Source organism: Crotalus tigris, unplaced genomic scaffold (assembly GCF_016545835.1).
Source record: "Crotalus tigris isolate CLP2741 ecotype Arizona unplaced genomic scaffold, ASM1654583v1 scf7180000018371.15429387391:27106975, whole genome shotgun sequence".
NCBI lineage: Eukaryota > Metazoa > Chordata > Lepidosauria > Squamata > Viperidae > Crotalus > Crotalus tigris.
The window spans coordinates 21,729,053-21,756,592 of record NW_024096970.1 but is presented as its reverse complement, the minus strand read 5'-3'; the positions used below and the strand labels follow the sequence as shown (position 1 = coordinate 21,756,592).

Here is a 27,540-nt window from a genome sequence, read left to right as displayed (position 1 = left end):
AAGCTGGATTTAATACAGGAGCATATTCAGATTCCAGTTAGGCAGTACTAAATCCCACCCACTACTCCTCCCTTAAAAGGGATTGGATTTCCTTTGCTTATGTTTCTCTAGAAGTAGAGTAGTATACGTGTACTACTGTATATGTTTCAGGAAGAGAGTATGACATTCTTGAAATCTCAGTTTAAATGCAGATTTACCATCTGATTCTGGAAAACCTAATGGGACCACATTTCTTAGTGCCAGAAGCAAATATTTTTATTTTTTTTACTTTTGCTAGTAAGATTTTATCCTTGAAGATTTTATCTGGGTAAAAATAAAGGACACTCTTATACCCTAGAATTATGGCCTGGCTGCTGGTTAGAACTTGCTTCCCCAAAATTGCCTTTGGAAATAAATTTTCTTATCAAAGCAGAGCATGGAGCAGAGGTCCCTTGACTGCATACATGCCAGAAGCCACAGCTTTTCCTGGACCAAGGAATCACCAAGAACTATACCAGCTCTCAGTGGATCAAGCAGATGTATTCTGGGGAGCGCTAGCAAGAAGCCGGCTGATGTGGAGCACTCCTTTTCATTCTGTTAGTGACTGTAACTTTCAGCAGGGCAAGGTGTCCTGGTTCCTTGGAGGACAGCTCAATGTAGCAGGTAAGTAGAAATTCAATTGTTCTTTGTCTCTTTCTACTTGTGAAAGAAAAATATTGCAGCCCAGGATCTTTTGGTACAAGGTCTTTTAAAATCTTGTTTTAAATTTTACCAAAGTCAACATTCCAATAATTTCTCCTTTTTTTTGAATACCATGAGAATTAATGTACTTGATCCTTTTTAAACACACTTTGAACGTAGTTTTAAAAAGTAGCAAAATATCGGAAAGGATGGGAGAGGGTAAGCGTTGCATAAATAGCATAGTATGTAGTGTGGATCTAAAACTCTTCCTATCTACAGTATGAAGGTCTTTGTTTATCAGACTTCTGTAGCTGCTTACTGGAAGGATTACAATGATGCGAATTATCCCTGTTCTTCTATCTTTGGGAAAAGGTCACAAAAAAAGGAACACAAAATACAGAAAAGCAGAATAAGCTGTAATATGTTGGTTATTCTTGCACTGGATTCAGGAAGACATTGATTTAGTTGACTTTGAAATGAATGTTCTCTGCAAAATGTCTTTTAGAAGTACCTTACTGTTTAGAAGCATTTTACTGGTTTTTTAAAAAAACAGCTCAAGTTTTTATACTTTATAAAATGTTTATGTTTGGGCAGATTTAAAATAGCTAAAATGTCTGCAATAGAATAAAATAGTTGATAACAATACAATGAAAAAAAAGTGCAGATCACAGATACAAACTGTGAATGTGAAAAAGTATCATTTATTCAGCATGAGTAAATTGTTTATATAGTTCACGTCATTTCACTTATCTGTTGTATATGCTATGTATGTTTTTCATCTAGCCTATCAGATAGGTTTGGGCAGTGGTGGGACTCAGCTATGTGAACAACTAATTCTCTGTGTGGATGCTGCTTCCGGAAGTCCATTCAGGGCCTGGACAACAAAAAATTAGCTACCAGTTCAGCCGAAGTGGTGCGAACTGGCTCAATCCCACCACTGGGTTTGGGGTAGTTTTAATCTATTTTCTGATGACTGTATCCTGCTCATATCCTGCAGGAATGGAATGACATAGAAATATTAGTAAGTAAACCATGGACATTGAGAAGCTACATTTCAACTGAACTGATATTTCTTAGACAAAACATAGTGAAACTTACATAAGCTACTATGGCCTTTCTCCTATCAACATAGTAATCAGGGTTCCTGTAGATATTCTTAAAATATAGAACACTAGAAAAACAAACCAGAACACACATCTGTGCTAAGTATCACTCTTACATATAAAAGCTTTCTAACCTGCATTAGTTCTTAAAATTAATTAATTAATTAATTAATTCTTAAAATTAAAGAGTGGAAGAGACTGTTTAGCAACCCTGTCCTCCATGCAGGGATCCAAATTAAACCATCCACAAGAGATAGCTATATCAATATGGGACTTGCCATTGTTAATTATCTGGATCCCTTTTTCCCTTCTTTCTGAAGATTAAGAACATTTGCTGCTGACCTCCAGCTATCAGGTACTTGTTCTCCAGGAGTTCCAGCATCCACCTCCCAGCAGTGAGACATCAGCAGTGGATTTGCTACATCCAAAGCAATCAACTATGATTCTACCAATCCTTCTAGCTCTATAATTTTTTAAAAAACTGTGTTTTATCTACCTCACATAACACATTAAACCACAATGTGACTGAGCTTTGGGTCAATGCCTGACTTTACACATTGCAGTAAATTATGATTTGCTTAACTATAGTCTACTGAATAAACACATTAAACATAACATGCGATTGAGACAAGTCAGGTGCTCCCAGAGGATGGAAATTGTACAGAAGAAAGAAAGGCTTATAGTTTTGTCGATAATGCAATGAATGGATAAATAACGGTGCAATTAATGGAGAAACAATAAGTACTGCAATAAAACATACCTTTACTATTATTGTAAAGGTCAAAATAAATTTGACACAGGTAGCTATTTTAACTTGCTTCATTTAGATCAGGGGTCTTCAAACTTGGCCCTTTTAAGACTTGTGGACTTCAACCCCCAGAATTCCTCAGCTAGGCACACTGGCTGAGGAATTCTGGGAGTTGAAGTCCACAAATCATAAAAGGGCCAAGTTTGAAGACCCCTGATTTAGATGGAAAGCCTGTAAGCAAGTGAGATAGGATACAGTACTGTGTGAATTAACAGTTAAGCTGGCTTTTTTCTCCCAGTCTGGCTCCAGTAATGGAAATGAGTCTTCCTGAGAGGAAAAAAAAAGTCCAAAACCCGTGTGAAGCATTGGGATGCAAAATCCAAGTAAACATGGTGGAGAATTTGATGTCCTTCACTCACATGACACCTTGTATGTAAAAAGTAGATTTACAGCAACATTTTCTAAAACTTGTGTTATAGAAACGTACTTTTTTCTGTAATGAATCCAAGTTAAGGATTAGAAGCCCTGAAAAAGTTCATGGCTTAGAGGTAGAAAGTATCTATGTAACAAATTATCTATTTAGAATGTTTCTTAATTCTACCAATAACTACTATGTTCTGAATGGGTTACATGAACAAGATAAAAACACAGTTAATCAAGAAGCTGTTATTTCAAGAAAAAGTAGAATCCATGGTTTAAATTCTGAAATGTATTTATGGGTTATGCAGTTAGTCTACTAACATTTGTTTGAGACTGCAAATGATTAACTTTAGATTCTAGAACTCTAGAGTTGTGAAAATCAATAGTACATTTTATAATTGACATGAGCTACATAGATGACATTGAGCAGGTCAACGTGCACAATTTGACTTTAGATTGTACAATCCATTTATCAACTGTTAATTTTGCACCTGAACTTTGTAAGCAAATAATGACAAGTTTGTTCATATATATTCACACACACATATTTATGTTGAATCAAGCATATATACATATGTGTGTTTATGTGCATGTATATATGCATATATACAATATGAATATAGGTATAGATATATAGATATAGCGAGAGAGGGTTAATTCTTGATTCTTAGCATAGTACAATTGATTGAGGAAACATGGCTTAGCTATCAACATTAATTTTATGATGGGCACAGTAACAGCAGCTGCAGATGGCTGAATGTGTAATAATGAGAGGTGTATTTTCTTTCAGTTAACTGTCTGGATCGACATGTCCACAAAAATCCAAATAAAGTAGCGTTAATCTGGGAGAAAGATGAGCCTGGGCAAGAAGACCAAATTACATACAGGTCCTGACTTATCATTTTCTCTATCCATCTATTTCAGTCTTCTAAGAGGTGTGAATCTTCTTAATGGTTAACACTTGCTTTTTTGATCTCAGTGTAAGGACATCAAGTCCTCGGTTTCTAGAGAATGGAAAAGATTTGAATTGAAATGTCAATATTACTTTATTAAAAGTCAGACCAGTGATTCATAGAACCCAGTATAGTAGAGACAGACCATGCTTGTTTTCTGAAATAGAGACCTTTCTGTTTGTCCTAATTTGAATAGGAGATATACAGTGCTGTAATGAAGACCAAAGTTCGTAACTGGTCATAAAAGCGGTTCTCCGCTGTTATTGTTCTCTGTTACCTTGATTTGGAGATGCCTAATGGAATAATAAAACAGAGTGTATCAAAACTACTTATTTTCTTTGGGCAGAGAATTGCTAGAATTGACATGTCGACTTGGGAACACCTTAAAGAGGCAGGGAGTGAAGAAAGGTGACAGAGTCACTATCTACATGCCTTCCTGTCCAATGGCTGTAGTGGCTATGTTGGCTTGTGCCAGGATTGGAGCAATACACACAGTAGTATTTGCTGGATTCAGTTCTGTTGCATTAGCTGACAGGATCCAGGATGGTAAGAATGCTGTATTTCTTTCTCTGTTTTATTTAGTTTTCTTTTTAGTGACCAGTACGATGTCCAAAAGTATGAATATGCATGACTTGCTTTTAACCACAAACAATATTCTTAACATATTGAGATCCTCATTCCTCCAGTGCTGGCAGAAAGAGAAGCATATATTTTAGCTTAAAAGGACTTCTGCCCTTGGTAAAGCAGTAGAAATTGAAGACCCAAGAATTTTTATTTTGTAATTTGACTTTTAAACAAGGGAAGATGGTCTTTTAAAGCTGATGGTCTTTCTTTCTCCATCTCTTGCTCTCAAATTTTCAGACTCCAACAGATTATCCCCCTCCTCCATATATGCTTTTGAATGGTGGCCAAGTCTACAACATAAATTAAAGATACTCACAATGACATTAATGTAATAGTAGTTGTGTGTTTGTTGTATGTGTATGTAGGGATGGTAAATAGCAATAATTAGATCTGGGTGAAGGCCTGGATTAGGACCATGGAGTGGGAAGAGGAGAGTTCAGATTACTTCCCACTCCAATTGCTGCTATTATTAACCCTTAAGGAAGCAAGCTAGAAGAGTTTCCCAAATAATCCTGAGATTATTTCTAACCTATAATAAATAATGCACTTGTTAAAATATACTCTACAGGGAAGAACTTACTAGATGAATTCTCCCTTAGAATACAAAGCAGGAGAAAGTTGCTTTGAAAACATACATTTTTCATACTAACTTTTTTTTGCATGGGGCGGGGGGGGTGTATTTTTTCAGCTCAGTCTGAAACAGTGATCACAGTCAATCAAGGTTTGAGAGGAGGCAAGGTTGTTGAACTAAAGCAGACAGTAGACCAGGCTGTGAAGTCTTGTCCAACAGTGAAGCGAGTTTTTGTTTCAAAAAGAACAGATGAGAAAGTTCTCATGTCTGATTTAGACATACCGCTAGAGCAGGTGAGTATACTCTTCTTACTCTTTTTACTGACTGAAGAAGAGACCCAAACCACAACACAAATTTGGGTCTCCCAGTTTCCATAGTTTCTGAATTCATGGAGGATGAGTACTATAGTCCTTGTTTTCTCTTCCTTCAGGTCATGCTTGGCCTTAAGATCCTAGTTTCTATTAACCTAGAGTTTCCTTTTAGATGGAAAATGAACTAGAGAGTTGTGTGTTAACATTGTAATATCAGTTAACAAATCAGGTTGCAGTGATATGCCAGGACTGAGAAGGCACTAAGTAAGATGCCTCTGAGACTCATTTCCTTCTCCTTTCTTATCTCTTCTCTTCCCTTACCTCTTTTCCTCTATGCATTTTAACTCTTTTTCTACATTCCCTCTGCATTAGGCACTGGTTCAGTCAACCTTTTTTGCTTCTTAATCTTAAAGTTTTGGTGCCTTTAGAGCAAATGCCCAAGAACTTTATTTCTTTAAGGCGGTGCCTCACAAACTTTTCTTTCATCACCCAAAACTGCTTATGAGAAACTCCTAAATGTTGCTGCTATGACTGGATAGTATCTTCATGTGTTGTTATCCAAAGGAAAAAACTTTTATTCAATTTGGGAGTAATTTATCCCTGTTTGGGAAGTACTGCTCCTGCGCAGGGAAGAGGAAGGCAGAATCGATCTGAACTTGGTTTCCTTCCGTGATTTGAGTCCCTCATCTGACCCAGGGATACTATTGTGTTCTACCTAGTGATAGTAAGCCAGAGTTCTTGGATTTTATTATATAAGGTAACTTTTTTTTCAGAGTTATAGATTTATAAATACTGTATGTACATAAAGGAAGAGTGGGAAAGATGCTGTTACAGTGATTATCCATGGCTTCAAAATGCATCTTCTAAAATTCCTAAAATATATCTAAAGCCATGAAGACCATTTGTTAAGAATTCTGGTAGTTGTTTTAAATAGCAGTACTGTCCTCCCAGTATTGATTGGGATCTCATTACTGGCAAAAGGAGATCCAATTCATTTTTTACAGCAGCTTTCTAATTAAAATCATTGTCCCTTGGGGCAAAACACTCAGGTTTCAAAAATATGGAAGAATAAAAAAATTGGAAAGTACATAATAGAGGCAAGGTAAAGGTGATAATAAACATGTCACCTGCAACTATGTCAATTAACATTAAATGAGATGACAATTCAGGGTAAAATGATGAAATAATGGTTATTGTATAGTCCTGGAAGCTAGGTGCATGTTACCATGAAGGAAAACAACCTTCCTTAGAGACACAAGGAAAGAAGGAAGAAGGGTTTGTATATAAGCAACTCTAGGTATATCAGAAATAGCCCATAAGGGGGTCAAAATTCTTTGCACAGTCTTGAGAAATAGAAGTCTGTTTCATAAAAGTGAGCATTTGGAGATCGTATTCCATGCTAAATTTCATTATTAGTTTGGTCATTGGTACAGAGGGAACTAGAGAAGATCACAGAAGCTGTGAGGAGAGATTACTGAAAGATTATCTGCTTCCTGTGACAGGAAATGATGAAAGAGAATGTAACCTGTCAACCTGCTACCTTGGAGAGCGAAGATTTACTATTCCTCCTTTACACCTCAGGAAGTACTGGAAAACCCAAAGGCCTGACCCATTCCCAGGCAGGCTACTTGCTATATGCTGCCCTCACACATAAGGTACAACATAGGGGTATCTTGCAATTCCGCAAGGATTCTGTGGCATTTTATCTGTTCGCTAACCTGTCAACTATAATTCTTCATGGATAGATTGGATGGTCACACAAGGCACTGAAAGTAAGCAAGTCCTATGCAGATAGCAAATCAGGCAGTAAACAGCTAGCAAGCTTAGTGTTTTTTCACATGACCACTTTTTATTGTAAAATGTTTTTATTCTCCATGAAATTAATTAGAAAGCAAATTCCTTATGAACAATAGGAGATTACTATTCTCATACTTAACATGTTTATTCGGAAGCTCCATTATATGAAGCAGAATTTATTTCCAAGGAGTATATACAAAACCACAATGAAATGTCTATACTCTTGTCATGAATATCCAGATCAAGCTCTATAGTGCTCTGTGGGGCTTATTCCCAAATTATAGCCCTTGTAGCTAGAAGTCTTTGTCTGGCAAACTGATCCTGTATTAACGTGGACTGTAGCACCATTGTACTTTGGAGAAGATACACTGGCATCAGACAAATGTTCAGATTCTTTCACCACAGGATGAAGTTTGATATCTCCACCATTCCAGCATTTAAGGGTTCATATGTTTATTTGCAAGAAAAAAAATTGCTGTGAATTTAATTTAAAAGAGTTAATTGTGTTACTACAAATAACACAGTTTTAAACTTGTATTTTTGTAAAAGCAAAGGACAAAAAGATTGGGACATTGGTGACAGTATTTTAATGTGTGGTTCAGCCCTTAGTTCAAGTGCCATTGGGAACCACAAGACAACTCTGACATGAATTCTTATTCTTCTCTCCCAGATGGAAACAGCACTCATAGTGGCGCCTTCTTACTAAAAAAAATCCCCGAATTAACCCAGAGAATGTCAAGTTTCCATTGCAAACAGAATGATCTTTCACCCACAATCCCTCTCTGGAATCCTCATCTGTTACAATGGATTTGGAAAGAAAGGGGAGTGAAGAGAGGGCTGGGAGTGGAGCAGCATTGTTTTCAGTAACAGCTGCAGTAATAACAGCCAAAAAACTAAAGATAGTGCATTAGAGAATGTTCTGCTATGCAAGAAGTCAGGAAGTGAAATAATACAGTGTCAGGCCACAGAAAAACAGTTCCTGGGTCAGTTTTGCACGGTAGATGTTGACAAAGTTACCCAATCCATTTCCCCCCCAAAGCTATATTAACATTCCAGCAACTACATTCTAGAAACAGGAGGCTGAACGAGAGGTTTCACAGAACTAGTTGCTACAACAGTACTCACAGAGCCTGTAATTATTAATTAGAGGAGAGTCACATAGTGATACTAGGAAAAAAACAAAAGAGGATTCCAATTTGCAAATGTTGATTTATACTGTATATTAAGATAGAAATCTAGAAATGATGTGTTTCATCATAGTTGGGAAGCCTGTGATATGGTGAGCAGACAATCTATTTCATTTGCTGTCTAGGTGTTGCTAACTGTTGATGGAAAACTTCAGGTCACTTTTAATGATTTCTTAATCTTTAATCTTTAAGGCAAATTTGGATTGGAAAGTTTTGGGCACTGCAAAAAAAAAGGATCAGTTCAGCAGAAGAATCAGTGATGTGATTTTTGAAGAACATCTGTGGAATGATTAATTGTAGTTAGAGGCAATGCAGGGAATGGAAGAGTTTGATTTAACTCTCTTAAAGCAGGAGAAGAAATATGTATGTCCAGATGGCCATGTGATATTTATTATCATTGAGATTAAAAATTACCTTGAAAACAACACCTGACTCCAAAGATTATATATGCCTTTCTCCTTCACATTTGTTTTTTGATTGCTACTTCTTTCATTCGTTATAAGGCATGTTCATGCTTTTCATCTCCCTCTTTACATCATATTAAAGTACAACATGATATTTGAGGATATTCCATCTCTACATTTAATTTTTCATGAAAGTTCAAGAAACATTGAAAATATTGTCAGCATCAGTTACCAAAGGTTAGGAAAAGTCCACTCCCCCCTTGTTCAGGTGAATCCTAAAAACGGTGTGATGGAAGCTGGTATTCATGGTAAGTCATTTGATAAAAAGAGCAAAGGAAGGCAAGCCTCAATTCCTTTCTTAAATAGGTGGCTACATCATGAAAATATTGCTAATAGTAAGAGAATCTCATGTTAATTCTCAAACATAGTGATAGTTTCTTCCTTGCTCTTTTTTTTGTCAATGAACATATGATTGCTCACCAACCAGACTCACTGGTTTGAGCTGGGAGGTTATGCAAAAATAAATGATAATACCATGATTATTGGAGGAATGGGGGGCTATACATTAAAACTCCACACCTGGAGGTTGCCTGATTGGAGAAAATTATATAAGCATATTGGGACAGGAGAAAGCTGCTTCTATCTCATGTTGCCCCCTTTTTCTTTAGTATGTGTTTGACTACCACGATGGAGATATTTTTAGCTGCGTTGCAGATATTGGTTGGATCACAGGTCACAGTTATGTGGTATATGGACCTTTATGTAATGGAGGAACTACAGTCCTTTTTGAGAGTACTCCAGTGTATCCTAATCCAGGTAAAAAAACAATTAAAATAAAAAATTTAAAAGATTAGGGAATGGGGTGTTGGTGCAAGACAAAGAAAGGCACAACATTATATGGTTTAGGTATAACCAGTAGACTAATCTGTGGCTCATATATCTTTTATTTTACTTTATTTCTATGCGGCCCATTTTCAAAGGCTTCAAGATAACATCAATAATTGAATTTGTTACCTCATTACATACTACTCTTGCTTCTCTTCGCTTGTGGTCATTATCATTCTCTTTCCTATATTCTATTAACTGGCTTCCTCTACATATGTTAAGGTTGTTCTCCAAAATAATATATTCATGGGAGGTGGTGTACTAATTAGTTAGGATTAATAGAAGATAAAACTATCCCATTGCCTCCTCATATCTGTTAGCTTACACAAACATGCAGGTTAAGAGTGATGGGAGCTATGGGATTTTAAATATATGGGATATTAAATGGGAGCATAACAGAAATTGTGTTTTATGGGTAGACCCACTTCAAATAGTAGCTTTTTACACAGTGATAACGGTGTGGCAATGCTTGCAGCTAAACACATAATTATTATGCTTTCTAAAGGCATAGTGTCCTGAAATAACTAGTGGATTCATTCATTACATTAGGCCTTCATTAACACCACAATAGCATTTATTTATTTATTTGTTGATTGATTTGTATCTCACCTTTATTATTTATTAACTGAAGCACACTTCAGTATCCAACACACTTTCCTCCTTCTATTTTCCCCACAAGAACAACCCTGTGAGGCAAGTTGGGGTGAGGGAGAGTGACTGGCCCAAGGTCTCCCAACTGGCTTTCATGGCTTAGGTAGGACTTGAACTCATAGTCTGCTGCTTTCTAGCCTGGTGCCTTAACCACTAGGTCAGTATTGCCAATGAAAATGATATTCATTCTTTAAAGACTTTACAAGTTCATACGTACAGTACATTTTTATCTATTTTGTATGGAACTTTTTAATACATTTAATTATATATGAAATTTAGAAACTGCCCATCTCTCCCACAGAGTCATTCTGGGTGGTATACAAGTAAAATATAAAACATAGAAGTTTTTTATAAATATTATATAAGGATTACATCTAAATGTATATGTACACAGCATGTACATCTAATAACTATTACATGTACTTCATGCAGAATTAAAATTCAGCTTTGCATTTTGATTTTATATATTTGAAAAGCATGTTTGTAAATGTGAACCAGGTAAATAGTTTGTCATTTCAGGGCGTTATTGGGAAACTGTGGAGAGGTTAAAGATAAATCAGTTTTATGGAGCCCCAACAGCAATTCGCCTTCTTCTTAAATACGGAGATAACTGGGTAAAGAAATATGACAGGTCTTCCCTCAAAATTCTTGGATCAGGTGAGTTGTAAGCCAACCAATATCATTTTCATCCTGGCAAAGAATGTGTATATAGGTCTTGTGCTCTCTTGAGCTTGGTTGTTTACTTGCAGAAGTTTCATTTCCCCACTACTCTGCACGCAAACAACAAAACTCAGAGAATCTTAAGGACTCCACAGTTCAACCCCGAGTTATTCTCTTTAATTGGAATTTGTATGGTAGTTAGATTAGCAGGTGAGGTATTAAATTCATCATATTTGTAGGATTCACATATTTTGCTATTCCAATATTTTTTTAATCATCATTTGTTAAAATGTCACTGAGAATGGTATGCACATAACATAAGCTATAATGGATAGATTCACATATTATGCTAAGCTAAAGCCAAAATATGTTATGGTTTAACAAAATGCACCCAAACCATTGTTTTTTTTTTTTTACAAGTTATTTTGTTTTTCCTTTCTTCTTGCAGTGGGAGAACCTATCAATTCAGAAGCCTGGGAGTGGTACTTCAATGTGGTTGGAGATAGAAAGTGTCCTGTAGTTGATACATGGTGGCAAACTGGTAGGAAGAATATAAATTCACTATTTTTGGAGAAGTAATTGTCACTTGGTTAAGCATTTATTTGCAAAGATTAGTATGCATCATGTCTTATATGCCAAGATAGCAATGAAGGATTTAAATATGCTGACCCAAAACTTGATTTGAAAAAAAATAAAAACAAATTAAAGACACTTGATGGTAACAGCTGGACTACATTCATTAAGATTACAGTGTACGGGATAGTGTCCTATGCATAGGAATATTTGCAAAAATGTTCTAGGGACACAACCAGGTATCTTTATTTTTCTACAAACTATAAGATCAGAAGCATAACTTGTATCATGAACAAATACAAGGAATTTTCATTTACAAAGTGGTGATCATAAAGATGAGAAAGATTTTCTTATTAGCATTCCTTCATTACCTTTCCTTCATTTCAGAAACAGGAGGCATCTGTATTGCTCCTCGACCTTCAAACCCTGAAGATGAGATTGTTCCAGCTATGGCCATGAGGCCATTCTTTGGCATCAGACCTTCTCTTCTAGATGATAAAGTATATTTTTTAATCGTATCAAGTGTATTGGAGAATTGATCATCCATTTTTCAATTCACACAAGTTCTTAAAAAAGAAATAAGTATCAAAGCAACAATTGTATACTATGTGTTTTCCCTTTACTTTCCTGAATTGGTTCTTTCTTGAAATAGCATGATTACCTACCTCATGCCTTTAAATCTCTTCCCCAAAGTCTTGTTTAATAAAAGGGTTTAGATTATGTCTCCTGGTACTATTGCATATTATCATTAAATTAATGTATAATTGAAATCATCCTATATATTTCCCCGTTTCCATTCCATTCTCTTTCCAGTTTTTCTCTGTATCTATTTGAGGTTGCAAATGTCCTGGATGGGGATCTAGTATACCTGTGCTTTGTAACGCATTATGTAGAGGGGTGGTGTTTTTTGAATATTACATTATGTATTAGTTAACCAATATAATATGTTCAAACAAGGCTTTGCATAAAGATTTCCTGGTGAGGTCAGCATAATGTGAGCGCTGAAGTCTTTGTTTTACTTTTAGTTCCGGGTAATTTTTTCTGGATTCATATATTTTATTACTTATTCAATTTATATGTCACTCATCACACTGTTGAAACAACTCTGGGTGGTATATTCCTATACAATAAACTATACTTTTAAAATCGTGATTTGTTGAAGAAGTCCTAGGAACCTGGTTTACACATATCACTAAGTCATAATGCTTGATCTATAAACCACTTGAAACTCAGTCTTGATCCAATCCAATTAGACAAGGAAAACAACAACAGTTTTAAAATAGCAGGGAAACTGAACTGGGTAAATATATAGGCTACATAAGTCAAATGTTTTTCTATAGGAAAGATAGGAAATGCATGATTTTGTAAAATGAGTTAACTGACAATGATGTACGTACCTTCAGCTGCATTCTTTTTTAAGCCTCAGTAATAATATGAATAACTATGCAGACCACTTCCGAAATTAAGTAAGTTTATACTATTTTTTTTTCTCTCTCTCCAGGGAAAAGTCTTAACACAGAATGATGTCTCTGGAGCCCTCTGTATTTCTCAGGCTTGGCCAGGCATGGCAAGATCTATTTACAATGATCACCAGCGTTTTCTGGAGACCTACCTAATGCCTTACCCAGGTATAGATCAGTGGAGATGGAAAGGGAAAATAAGAGTAATATATAGTTCTCAACAGTGTTTAGAAATTCTAATTCCCTCTTCTGAATTCTTGTGTACAATGGGACGTAGAAGCAGAAAAAGATTTTTTAAGTTATTGTCAGAGCCAAACTCACAATGCCATCCATATAATTAAACAGAAAACAAAAATGTGGATCAGGGCTGAACTGTGGAATCCTTGGTGCCATCTGAACATTGTTGTTTATTTGCAGGTGTTTCATGATCCAACTAGTGCACTGATGTTACCTAGTTGGGTAATGAAATATCTGTAAGCAAATAACCAAATTCCAAGGACTCCTTACTCACATATTTACCATTTATGACAATTATATGCATATTTCCTATAAATGTAAATAGGAATTTACATTTGGATTCAGATCTTACAAGGCCACAAAGACTTTAACAAATGCAAACTGGGCCTCTGCACTTATTGTTTGCATTGCAAAGGTGAATGCTTTCCTTCTAATTCAAATAATCTGGTGATATAGAAAGGAAAATGACCTTGACTAAGATATGCAGGAATCATTACCTAGAAAAAAATGGGCTGAAGCATTTTTTTTTAAGTCCAGAACCCTGAGATAACAAAAGGAGTAGATGTTAGGGAGGGAAAATACAACCCTACCTTTCAATATGTATTTTTTTTAAATTGGAGGACAAAATAATTGTGTTGTATACCTTGAAGTGGTACAGTAGAGGAAAAGGTTTATCAACTTAGCTGTTTGTGAAAAATAGCTGGGAGAAGTCTCAGGCCTTTGATGGAATATGTACAACAGATATAGTTCTGTGCAATCTGATCAGATTGTGTGTTTCAGTGAATGTAGAGATTAAGAGATTCATTGAAACAAGTAAGCTATTTGGGGTGCCTAAAGTTTTGTATTCAGCTGGTTCAGAGTGGTTCAAAGTGTGGCGGCATGGGCAGTTCTTGGGGTCCCAAGAATGGCCCATGCAACACCATTGCTCCGTGAGCTGATTGGCTGACAGTTTGTTTCTGGGTGCAATTCAAGGTGTTGGTGATCATGTTTAAAGCCCTTTGGGGCATGGGTTCAGGCTACCTGAGGGACATCTCATCCCACTGCGATTGGCCCGTCCCACCCATGCCAGCAGAGGAGGCATGGTATGGGTCCTCTCGGCCTGATTATTCCAGCTAATGGGGTTCAGGAGAAGGACCTTCTTTGCCATTGCACCTGCCCTCTGGAAGATCTTGTCCCCCCCAGTGTGAGATTGGCTCTAACCCTATCATTCATAAGGGCCTAAAGACCTGGCTCTGCCAGTTGGCTTGCGCCCCCAACGGGGGAACAACACAGCAGAGATGGTGGATTAACAAAAGCTGTCATCCCCACCCTGTCCCCATCCTCCCTACTTGTAATTGGATTTTAATGATTGATTTTAACTTATTGATGTTTCAATATATATAAATAGATTTTTATGATTGCAGACCCTGTGGTTAAGATGGGCAGCCAATAAATCTTTTCTCCCATTCATCCTGTGTGGGAACATTTTGGACTTTCTAAAGGAAAATAACTGCCTTATATTTTTTGCCCTGTTTTTCGTCCTAGGATATTTCTTCACTGGAGATGGGGCCTACCGGACAAGTCAAGGATATTACCAGTTGACAGGCCGCCTGGATGATGTCATCAACATCAGTGGGCATAGGCTAGGCACTGCTGAAATAGAAGATGTTATGGTAAGAGGCATGGAGAAACTAGCAGTTATTACAACATCTTAGTAGTCACCTAAGAACATACCAAGATATAATGATATGGGCAACTGCTACTGTTTGAGCTGGCCCTCTAGATCAGTGGTTCTCAACCTGTGGGTCGGGACCCCATTTGGGGTCGAACGACCATTTCACGGGGGTCGCCAAATGCAGTCCACCATTTCCCCCCCCTTTTCCTTAGCTGTGCTACTCCCTTTTATTCTATTGGCTTTTGAAAGCCAATAGAATAGACTCTCTTGAATAGAGTCTAATTCTATTGGCTTTCAAAGCCAATAGGAATTGTCCAGGCTGTCTCTGCCCTGCTGAGCCCGCCAAAAGTCCCATTCTGCAAACGGGGCTGCACCAGTTGAGTAGTCCTTGACTTACGACCGGTTGAGTAGTCCTCGACGTACGACCGGTTGGGGGGTCGCAGCATTAAAAAGGTCGAGAACCACTGCTCTAGATGAATTGCTTGTGGCTTTCCAGACTTCTGCATGTTTTATTGCTCCTTCCATAACGAAGGAAAGAGCAATCATATTTCAACAAAATATGAAAAACAAATTTTGATTGTCAGAAAAATATAAATAGATGCCTTCCTCATTTTCCTTTTGGAAACTAAAACTGTAGATCATAACTGCACGTATGTGGTTTCTACTCTCAGTATTGTAATTTTCATAATTAATATTGTTATCCAAAATATACAGGGCTTTAAAAATGATAAGAATAATGAATGATACAGAAAATAATATATTTAAGGAGATACCGGAATTTAAAAATGTAGTGAAATTTTCTCAGTGAATCTTCAGTAGCCTACTACAATGAAAAGTAGAGGTATACATATCTGTACACGTATATAAAATTCCTGAGTTACTTAATCAAAAAAGCCACCACAAAAGTTAATCAAGTAATACACATCAAGGCTTTCTCCAATCCTCCTGACATTAATTTGCTAATAACATTACATTGTGTGATACATTGTGCACTGGAGATATTTACTGCTTTAAAGCATCTCCTGCAGAATACGCTTTCTGACTCATTGCCCTTGAAGTGGATGCTTACTCTATTTTGTTCTACAGCTCAAAGTCTCATTAGAGATATTTCTTCATGTAAGGGAGGTATTCTATCACATAATCACTTAACCTGCACTGGGAAGAAGGCCTGGTACCTGAGAGCCTCGTCTTGCTATTCTATTGTTTTGACCACACCAGGCTTAGTGAACCACATGTTTCCACCAGCCTGTCAGGATCCTTGCAGTAAATTATAGACCTGTTTATGTTCCAGAATAAACATGAGGCAGTGGCAGAGTCAGCTGTGATTGGATATCCTCATAAAATCAAAGGCGAAGGTGGGTGAGTCAATCTGGCTGCTAATGACCGCTATTCCTCTAATAGACTCTGCCTTCACTAGCATATGGAATGAATATGCCACAGAATTTGTTTGCATGATACTTGTTTATTGCATGCTTGCGATCGGCTCTATTTAGAGGCTTCATGTGGTAATTTAATGACTGAAGATCAACTTCTCAAATCTTGGCTGAGAGGAGATATGGAATTCAACTGCAGTAAAATTTATAGTAAGAAAGGGAAGAAGAATGCAAAAGCATGAAGTTGCATACCCTGAGTCTTACCTCACAGGCCAATAACAATAAATCCTCCAATAGACTTATTTAGAATTTGTTTGAGTGGGGCATTGTTTCAAGAGTTAATCAGCAACTCAAAAGTAAAATTAATAAAAGCTCTTACTTCCTACTCAATCTGAGCCAACAGATAGGGGGATTCAGCTTCTTACAAGCTAAAGGGACTATTGTAGTATGAAAGTCTAGTTTTGATAATTGTTTATTTTGCTCTTCTCTTTTTTTAAAACAGGGGCCTATGCATTCATTGTGCTGAAAAAAGGCTTTAAACTGTCCCAAGAAAACCTGACCTCTGAACTCGGAAGCCTTGTTTCAAAAGAGATAGCAAAATATGCAGCACCAGACCATATTCAGGTAACAACAGGGAAGCTTTTTTTTTTTTTCCTAATGCACATCTTCATTCTGCCTATCAATGAATATTTGTAGTCTGACAGAAGGTAGAACATATTTTTTTTATTTAGTTAGATCCGGAACATTTAGTATTTTTACAAATAACTCAAGGTGGTAAGCATATCCAATGCACCCTCCTCCTCCTCCTCCTATTTTCCCCACAACTCTACGAGGTGGGTTGGGCTGAAAGAGTGTGACATTGCAAGAAAATTCAAAGCAGTTGGATAACCAATGCAATTTGTTACAAAGACATATTTAATAATTTAAAAAGTCCAGTATAATCTAATTCTTCTGCTGTCACTGATCATTGCTCAGAATATTTTAGATTTGCTTATTTGCATGATTTGCTTTCCATCGATTAGCCAAACAAGACGGTGGCTTCATTATTAAATCTAAAAAATTAAGCATGAAAGTTACCTTAAGTATCAAGCATATAACTTTTTTTAAAAAAATAAAAATCTGGTTAATTTAATAAGTATCTAAAGCACTTCAAAAGCATTAGAGCAGGGATAGAAATCTTATAGTGTTCTACCTATTCTAGTCTGGTTTCTAAAGGTTAAATGAACTAATTAGCTATGAAATGAGTACATTACTAAAGATCTTTTACAAACACATAAATGCTATTGCAACAGGAATCAAATAATCTTTCAACAAATGTATTTAAATAAACATTAACTTTTCTACTTTTTTCTGGCATTACTTAATTTGCAAGTTAAAAATCACTATTACCAAGTACATACACGCCAATCCATTCTTTAGTTGTTTTGGTTGTGGTTTATGTACTATGTGAATTTAGCCAGAGTTTATGGCTTAGTGTGTAGTGTGTTTCCAGCCAATTATGGCTCATTCAACGACCTATGATTACGCAAACTAAGGTTTAGAATGTATGAATCCAACCATAACTACAAGGAAATCCCTTGTGGGAATAATTCTTTTTATCAATCTATAGAACTTCCCTGATTTTATAACCTTTAATTAAAATTTTCTCAGATCTTAACTTTTATGTCATCTCAAGCCCCTGAGTTTTCCCAACTCCTTGTGAGTGTTTGGTTTGCTCGTTCCATAAACTTTCCCACGGAAGATTACTATGTCAGAGGAGACCCTTACACAAATCCATGTTTGGTCTTCTTTTATTGGAAAGTTTACTGAGCAAGTCATCAATTTAATTGAGATACCGATTTTACTTTTTTCAGCAACCAATTCTGAAGTGCTAAAACGCACCAAAGAAAGAGCATCATAGCTTCAAAATAGCTTTTTCTTTGTTACCATTGTATGCCAATAACTTGGTAAGAAAGGGAATTGAACAGAGCCTCCTACATTTGCACATGCAATGAAAAAGACATGCTCGACTACCTACTTCCATGGGAAAGAAAATAGGTGCAGAAGTGAGATTTTTTTAAGATTTGCATTACATCTTTTCTCAAATTAATATTTATGGGATGAATTTCCCGATGGTGCTGTAATCTTTCCTTCATTTTTTTTTGTTCAGGTAGCTCGGCACCTGCCTAAGACTCGTTCGGGGAAAATTATGCGGAGGGTTCTGAAGAAGATTGTAGAAAACAAAGCAGATGAACTTGGAGATCTGACAACTCTGGATGATCATGACACAGTGAAAGAGATAATTGAGGGACACAAGAAACTTCTGCAGAAAGACCAAGATCAGTAGCCCAAATATCTTGGCCCTCAAGAAGCAACAATGAGAAGAATACTGTGGCAACAGCAGTCTTTGTACTCCTAAAATCCTTTGCAGAACCAAAAGGGAAGCTTATTCATTACTGACAAAAACTTATCTTAATAAATGGGAAGAATATAACTCTTACGTAATAGCTGAAGAGTATGCTGTTTAATATTCTATACCACATTCACTACTTATCCAAACCACTCCTGGATGATTCACCATTTGCTCCAAGGTTTATGTATTAGACAATTAAGACCCTATCTCTGAGCAACTAAAGTCTGCTGGGAGGAAAACCTCAAACTTTAAGGAAAAATTGCTATGTTTAAATACATTTATAGAGGATCTTTACATAATATCGAACTTTAGAGAATAAAAGAATGCTTTGGATTTCATTAGAAGATTTGGGGGAGCTTTTCAAAAGAAAAAGGAGGATGTATAATTTAAAAAACGTAACACAACATGTAAAAGATAAGTAACATATTTCTTCCTCCTGCCCATCTTATAATAGCTTCATTCTGGATTTTAAAGCAATATAACAATTTTTTTCAACTGCTGTTTGTCTTTCTCTTCCTTTTAAATGCTAATAAAAACAAATAGAGCACATTCTTTTAAAAATTGTCAAAAGGATCTAACAAATTAAAAGGATACACGTAACCTCACACTTCCTCAGCTACCTCCTAGCAGAAATGTGTATCCATCTTTCTTGAAAAGCCACCTTTGGTCATTTTGGTAAGAGCTGTCTGCAGGAATGAACGGAGGGATGCTTTCCATACTTACAGCAACCTTGATTATTTTGCATTTTTTAACAGTTCTGAAAGTTGTAATTCTACCCCTGCTCGTAAGCTAAACATGTAGTTGTAAACACTGCCACAGTTTAATAGATGGATAGAGGCATTTATTTATTTTTCACATCTTTATCTTGCCACAAGCCAAAGATGCTTGCTGGCTTACATAGGCTATAAAAACCAAGTAAAACTTCTACAGTACAAAAAACAGTAAAAAAAAAAGCCACTCATCAAATATAATAGTACAAACAATAAAACAAGCTAAAGGTGGTAGAGTAAAATTAGGGGAAGTCTTTCTAAAATAATTTCATCTTTAGTAGCTTCTGAAACATCAACAAGGAGGGGGCTGGGCCTGATCTCTACCAGCAAGCTGTCCTGCAGCCTTGGTGCTGCCCCTGAAAAACCAGTGTCTTCTTGGTTCAGGCCCTTCAGCCTCTTGAAAATGTAGGGTGAGTGATACTTTGTGTTTGCTCTGATTGGTCAGATCAGGACTGATTGGAGGATGTGGTCCTGCAGATAGCTAGGTATTTGCTCATCAGAAACCACTCTGATATCTTGTGGCAACAGAGAACTCTGAGTATCCAACACTCCAATTTACTAAGTTTCACTTTCAGTCTTTTCTCTGCCATCCAGGTCTTGGGAAAGGACATTGATAGCAACCCCTCAAAGCCCAGCTAGTAATGAGATACAACTGACTATTATTAGCATACTGTTAATACTGAACCCCCAAAATGTCAGGTGGCTTTTCCTAGAAACTTCATATAGGCAATGAGCAGGAAAGAGAGAAGTAACCCTTGTGGCATCTCAGAGGCCACTGACATCTCCACTTTCACAGGAATGACCCTTGAGGAAGCAGTAGAATCACTGAAAAAACTCCCTCCCATCCTGACCCTCTGCAAAGCTATATTTTGTACTTCACAACATGTCAAGAGTGGTTATTTTTTTTTTACCAAGTGGTGCTGACATTTTACAAAATTCATTGTTATTTTACAGTCAAAGACGCTGTGCTACATTTACTGGCCTTATAGGCCAGCATAATTCCACTTATGCAGTCACACTTAAAAATGAATTCCATAGATGAAGCAAAATTATTCTTTCCTTTCTGGATGAAAGGTTGTACAGCAATCAAAACAATGGATTGAAAGCAAATGTATAAGATAAGAAATGGTTAAAAACTTTCTCCCCATGTTTTTTTCTTAATTGGAAACTTCTTGGCACTTGTAATTTTGAAATTTCAAGCCATACTTTCTCCATGAAAGCATGCTGATTCCAAGGCACTTTAACTTGAGGCTTTAACTCCAATATTTTCTGTGATTGGTTTGGGAATAGTTCAGGGTTTCTCAATTCTTGTTAGCTCCCATTTTCCTTCTCCATACAGTTTCAAAATCCAGCTATGGAACTGAAATTAAATAGTAAACACAATCTGAGAACTATGACTTTAAAAAATAATTTCCCCTTATCTCCTTGTACTTATCACTCTTACCTTTTCCAGATTTTTACGATGTCCAACACTGACCAGAGTCATTCCCAGTTGGATGCAGATTCTATACATCTCATTCTCTACATCTTCTGTCAATGCACTTGTAGCTTCATCTAGCACTGCAAGTTTAAATGGGAGCCCTTCAATATGGCACTACTATAATTTCCAACCTTTTTCTTTTCCTTCTATTGCTGAGTAAAACTTGGCAAATGTTACCTGGTTACTTCTCTAATTTTAGCATGCCCTGATCATCACTCAAATATTTGTAATGTGCTTTATGTGGGGCTGTCTTTGGAGACAACTACAGTTGGTTCAAAATATGGGAGCAAAGCTGCTAATGGGACAACACCACCAGAACAGCACTACACAACCTATCCTGATTCAATGCATTGCCAATTGGTTGCCTTTTGGGCCCAACAGAGAATGCTAATTATCTCTTTTAAAGCCCGCCTACTGCTGCACTGGGTTATATCAGACAATGCCCAGCCAAGATAGTACAAACACCTAAAGGGGAGCCTGTAGAGAGTCACCTCACTTTGCAAGGACCACGAGGCATGAGACAGACAATAATGGTGGCCTCTATCTTTGGAATGCCTTGTCCCTGGAAGTGAGAATGCTCCCTCCCATGCCGCGTTTAAGAAGCTAGAACTCATCACTGAAGTCAGCATTCAGCCCCTAGTTTGTTCTACTGCCTCTTACATATTTAATTTTTAGTTGTTTGGACTTTATATTAGGATTTTAACGGTATGTATCAGATGGATGGCTCAATGCACAGAATCCTAGATGATTGGGGTAGCTTATAAATACACTAAAATACATACATACCATTTAAGACATTTATACATTGAATGGGACTATGGAGAGTTCTCAACTTAAGCTTGATAAAAATGCATATTAAGGTAAGTAGATCATAGGCACAGGCCAATAAATATTCTATGCAGCCATTTTCTATTTAGTACAATCAAGCAGGGCAGATATGTTTCAGGTATGCAACAGTGTCATCTTACAGGACTTAGGAAACACAGCTACTCTGTTGCGGTACCTGCTTTCTGGAAGGAGCTCCCCCCAGAGACTTATGTGGCTCCCATCCTTATGATATTCAGGAAGCTACTAAAAACCAAATTGTTCTCGGAGATCTCAGAACAGGATGGTTGTAAAGCCTAGTTTAATTACATTTATTATGGCTGTTTTGTTTGTGTGGGTTTTTTGTTATTTTTATATGTATTGTTTTTCTTTTTATCTGCTTTATATTGTCATGGATTGGGAAGCCTTGAAATTAGGTAAGTAAATAATATTCAGTTCCAATTCTCCTCAATCCTAGACAGCATGGCTTATAATTAGAGTTAGTGATATTTGTAATAAAACATTGGGAGAGGCACAGTATGCCAAACTCATTCTATAACCCTCAACAATAATGAAGTGGTGTTTTAAAGTATACAGTTGTCATCACGGGCTAATGTTGAAACATCTCCAAGTGTTTTTCTAACAGCATTCCAGATTAAAGATAATGCATACTGAAATGTACAGTACATCAGCCAAAATAGAATGTCTAGGCTCATATCCAACAATGTAGCTGGTTAAGTGCTACCAAAACTGAGTTGTAAAAAATATGCAATGCCCATTAAATAGCGCTATGAAGTTTGCTGCCATCTGTGGCCATTTGGGATTTTTGCAGCCTCTAAGCTAAGCTAGTTCAACTTTTCCCAACCTGGCATTCTCCAAGCTTGTTGGGATAAAACTCTCATTATCACAGTCAACCATGTCACTTGCTAAGGCTAAAATAATTATTTCAAATGTCTTTACTACCAGTTTTGGTCATGAAGCAACTTTGTTCTCTGTCCAGTTTTGTTTTCTAATCTATTTTCCCCTTCATGCTCGGCTCTTCAATGTGCTAGAGTGATCCCTGTTCCAATCCTCCTTTCCTAGATCTCTTGAAGCATCCTCTGTCCCTTGGCTGACTGCATATTCTTGATCTATTACATTTTATCAAGGTCCTATTTCCCCAGCTCTGCCTTTCTGAAGATATTGAAACCAAGAGATTTATAGAAAATATTAAGGAGAATAACTATCCAGCTTTCCAACAGGTGGTCATATTAGCTTTTTGTAGTAAAAGCAATGAAGAGCCTTGTGGTATCTCAAAGACTGATGTATCTATTATTGTCTAAACTTTTGTGATTACAGACTACTTCACCAGGCACATGGTCCTATGAGAAAATTGTTGTTATAGCGAGAGGAACTAAATGGTGGATTGTGATCCACAAAAACAATGTAATCATAATTTCTTAAGTTTCTAAGGTGTCACAAAACACTTTCTCCCAATGCCTTCCCATATCCTTAAACAAAAGAATTAACCCTATTATCTTCCATTTTCTTACCTGCATACTGGGGCTGTAAGTAGAACAAGCGAGCAAAAGACAGCCTTTGCATCTCACCTGGTGAAAGAATATCATACCTGCATCAAAGATAAGAAGCAGAACAATCTGCAATAAGCACAACTATTACAGTCTTTAGCAGCTTTGGATCTACTCACACCATGAACATCATTTCACTGTAAACAGAAAGCAACCTTACCAATTCCAGTCCACAGGCTGGTCCAAACCTCCTGTTCTCACTAACAAGTCTGACTGAATCAAGCACAGAAAACAGCAACAAGTTAAAACCCCAAACTTGGTCCATCCTTATCATCCAAATGCCTTCTCAGGTCTATTGTCACAAAATCATCTTGTTTTGTTAGTATAAGACCACTCCTATCTGCTTTCTGGCATCATGCCTTTGCTGTAAAGCATGAAGGTTGTTGCTAGAATTTATTATACTGGTATGGTTTATTGAGTGAGCCAAGGTTCAGCTTTGATACCAGTCATAAATTTAACTGCTGATGCTTGGTGTTCTCCAAATAAACCCAGCATGCTGAAATTCATAGTTCTTCTCTTTAAGGATTAATTATTGGCTTAAACTTGGTGAACCTTTTCATTCATTGTCTTCCAAAAACTGGGGTATGAAGCAATTTATATCTTTTATGTCCTAGGTAACTCACCAGTCCAGCCAGCTCCAGGAACCTGAGTATCCTTTCATCATCTATAGACCCTGTGGTACAAGACATTAATGGCAGAAGCACGCTAAACAAACTTTGCAGTGCTGTAACACCCAAAATAAGACATGAATTTGTGTGACATTCACATAATAAAGCTAATGACTTATTGAAATTAGGGTAGAAAAGGAAAAATACACCCCCCTTTTTAATAACATTTAATCTATAATTTGCGATCTTCCAGAGGTGGCTGAATTGCAATTCCCAGGAATCCCAGTCGATCTGTAGCTAAGTAGGCAGACATTTTTCAATAGGAAGGTTCTGTTTCCAAGAAAGATACCTTTATTTCTCTCCATCACCAGTCCTCTGATGTGAACCCCAGCCTGGGTTGTTGTAGCATAGTCCATCTGCCCTCTAATTTCTATTCATGCCCCTCTGAAGGCAGGAACCAAAGATTATTGTCCTTTTTTCCTCCTCCCAGCTCTTCTTCAACACAGATAAGGATCCCCATAAGACCCATTTCTACCACAAGTGGGAATACCCAACAACCAAGTGGGGTGGGGGCACTTGCTTGACTTTGTGCTTATGACAGGGATATCAACATAATACACTTTTCAAAGATAACTTAAAAACTTTCTTGGCGAGAAAAGCTGCAAACAAGGCCCAGGGGATCTACTTGCTTATCTGAAGTTGGGGAAGATGTGGAGTGGACTGAAAAGGTCGAGCATAGCGACTGGATCAGGTGTAGCTGGAAACCTATTAAAGTATATACCTACTCTGCTTCTAAGAGTGCCTGAATGCACAAGGCTAAAAAATGTGCAGCCCCCTTAAATTTGTTCATGATGTCTTGGAGATCATGATCCAAAGTTTAAGAAACCAGAGTGAGTATATTTTTAGAAGATCTGAAAAAGTAACAATACAATTCAAAGGGCATAATGTGAATATCTGTTCTGGTGTCTGGTGACAACAGAATGATTCTACGAGCTGTTAATTATTATGGATTTTAATTTCCTGTAGTTATCTTCTGAAGCAGAAGCCAACTCCATTTAGAAATAATTTAAAATTTAGAAATGTTGCTCAGAATTGAATGGACTGATTCTTTCATCCACAGGAAAGATGCTTAGGAAAAGTAGAGTGATATCATGATTTCTGACACAGAACAAGTATTGCTTGAGCAAATACTTGAGCAGTCTTTGGAGCTGGAATAGATATGATCCTATGAACTGGCATCATATTATTGGACTACAAATTCCTTTTTTATTTCTCTTATCTTCTAGCATATCAGTCTCCAGCACTGGCTTTCCTATAATTAAGAACATACAACCTGGGAATTGTAGAATTTGCAACCCCAACATATCTAGTGAATGCAAGATTGAGAAAAATCTGATTACTCCATTATGAATTAAGGCCAAGATGTACAAGGCTGAAGCTCTCAAATGCTTTGGAGCAGCCTCCTGAGAACTCCCAAAAGTTATTAATGAAGAAAATGATTAAATGCATAACATAAAAATAATAAAATTTACTATATTTGTTTTCAATCAAATTTAAATGTAAACAAATTCTATTTTCCTGTCCTGGTTCCAGCTATTACTTTTTAAATTTAGATGCTGACATTCTATGTTTGGCTCCAGCCCAGAAAAAAAATGCACTTCCCCGAATCTGAGAGATCCCAGTATTTAAGGAACAACTCAAAATAGACATGAGAACTAGACGTTATCGAGACAGAAGCCAAGCAAAATAACTTCCAGTCCCATTAAGTAACCTCCGGCTTTTATTAGATTTACATTAAGAGGACTTTCCAAACTATCTGAAAGTAATCAAGCATCATTTTTATTTAGATGACTTTTCACCAAGGACTTTAGAGATTGATTTTAAATAAACCTTTCACTGATAAATCCAACTTAATTTGCTGAGAACCTAGAAGTTGTTATCTATCATCATAAAATCAGAACTGTTTGATTATTCTCATGGCTTTTATAAACATGCTAGTCCACTCTTTGGATTTATAATCGACAATCATATCCTGCATACAACAGTGAATAATGTCAGATGTTGGCTGCCAACAGAACTTTCACATCACCTCATATTACCTCAGGGTGAAAGGGTTTTCAGTGAGGTCACATCCCACATTTAGTTGCCAAATAAAACCATGTGGTTACACACATATGTTAACAAAAATCAGAGATACCCCAAAATATCAGAGATACCCAAAAATATCAGAGATGCCCAATAAAATGAGGGAGGAGTGAGAAAGGGTGAATAAGTGACTTAGGGGGAGTCAAATTGCCCAGAGGCCATTCACTAAGACTCACAATATATTATTTTGATAAGAGGATTTATTCATCATCCTTTTTATCTAAACTTCTTCAGATAAAAACTTCTTTTCTGGCTTTATGCCCAACATGTGCACCACACACACAAATTAAATTTATTTCTCTTAATACAGTTCTACAGAGGAATTATTGAGTCTGTCATCTGCACCTCTACAACTGTCTGGTTTGGCACTGCAACCAAACAAGACAGACTCAGACTGTTAGGACTGCAGAAAAAATTATTGCAAGCAACCTGCCTTCCACTGAGGATCTGTATACTACATGAGCCAGAAAGAGGGCTGTGAAAATATCTACAGACTCCTCATATCCTGGACGTAAACTGTTTCAACTTCTACCCTCAAAACCATTGCATGCTAAAACAACTAGACACAAGGACAGTTTTCCCCCCATGCCATCACTCTGCTAAACAACTAATTCCCACAACACTGTCAAACTATATAGCAAGGCTGTATTACTATTCTTCTTCTCATCTTTGCTAATATTTATCTCCTAATCTACTTATGACTATAACTTAGTTGCTTGTATCTTACGATTTATATTGTTTTCTTTAGTATCCTAGTATGATTTATGTTGATTGCTTATTTTAGTAACCTATGACTATCACTAAGAGTTGTATCTTATGTTTTATGATGAATGTATTTTTATGATGACTATGACCATGCTATATTGCTTGTATGTACATGAGAGCTATGCAACTGGAGTCAAATTCCTTATGTGTTCAATCACACTTGACCAATAAAGAATTCTATTCTGTTCTGTTCTGTTCTGTTCTACTCTACTCTACTCTACTCTATTCTATTCCTATTTCTATTCTATAGAAGGCCTTTCATTTTACCTCTCAATCTTTCTTTCCAATTGCAGCTCAGTTTAGAAGTTTATATGTACTTTATCAAATTTGCTCTTTTTGCCCAAATTCAATTGTCTCCTCTATAGTTTATTTTAGACTATAAAGTTTAGACTGTTCCTTCACACATTTAAAAATATTAAATTTTTAAAAATTAAATTAAAATGATATGTTCAGAATATTTATAACAGATACCTACATATGTAACAAATACTAGCCCTGCAGATGATTTGGAATGAGACTTCCATCAACTCTAACCATTATAAACAGCACATAATCATTCAGAACATTTTGAAGGGCATCAAGCTGCATATCCATGGAATAAATTTGTGCTGACTTGTTTGATCAAGATCTGACCACAATTCACATATAATCCATTGAAAGTTTCCTTTGGCTATACAGCATAAGGCCAAACATGCATATGGAGGGACACCTCTTAGCCCTAAACATATTAAATACCT

General features: G+C 36.7%; 2 protein-coding genes across 6 annotated transcripts in view; one reads left to right on the top strand and one right to left on the bottom strand.

Moving 5' to 3' along the window:
* The first annotated feature begins 102 nt into the window (after positions 1–102).
* Positions 103–19,158, top strand: LOC120311786 (acetyl-coenzyme A synthetase 2-like, mitochondrial). 2 transcript variants are annotated; one of them, XM_039351749.1, is made up of 15 exons: positions 510–642; positions 2,810–2,940; positions 3,722–3,818; positions 4,231–4,430; positions 5,197–5,372; positions 6,893–7,045; positions 9,447–9,594; positions 10,834–10,971; positions 11,423–11,515; positions 11,935–12,047; positions 13,049–13,175; positions 14,769–14,896; positions 16,190–16,253; positions 16,774–16,895; positions 18,421–19,158. In XM_039351749.1, the coding sequence occupies exons 2-15, from the start codon at positions 2,823–2,825 to the stop codon at positions 18,595–18,597; spliced, it is 1,854 nt and encodes a 617-aa protein (XP_039207683.1). In that variant the 5' UTR covers positions 510–642; positions 2,810–2,822; the 3' UTR covers positions 18,598–19,158. The 2 variants fall into 2 exon arrangements, with proteins under 2 accessions (XP_039207682.1, XP_039207683.1); XM_039351748.1 differs by lacking the exon at positions 2,810–2,940 and having other exon boundaries at positions 103–642.
* A 349-nt stretch (positions 19,159–19,507) lies between these two features.
* The window catches only part of ABCD4 (ATP binding cassette subfamily D member 4), a 28,115-nt gene continuing 20,082 nt past the window's right edge, over positions 19,508–27,540 (bottom strand). For 3 of the 4 annotated variants that reach the window (XM_039351750.1, XM_039351754.1, XM_039351752.1), the window contains 5 exons: positions 23,909–23,958; positions 23,446–23,498; positions 23,250–23,326; positions 20,878–20,993; positions 19,508–20,793 (listed from right to left, as the gene is read on the bottom strand). In XM_039351750.1, coding sequence (XP_039207684.1) covers positions 20,725–20,793; positions 20,878–20,993; positions 23,250–23,326; positions 23,446–23,498; positions 23,909–23,958 — 365 coding nt within the window. In that variant the 3' untranslated portion in view covers positions 19,508–20,724. The remainder of the gene's footprint in view (positions 20,794–20,877; positions 20,994–23,249; positions 23,327–23,445; positions 23,499–23,908; positions 23,959–27,540) is intronic. The other variant, XM_039351751.1, reaches the window with a different exon arrangement.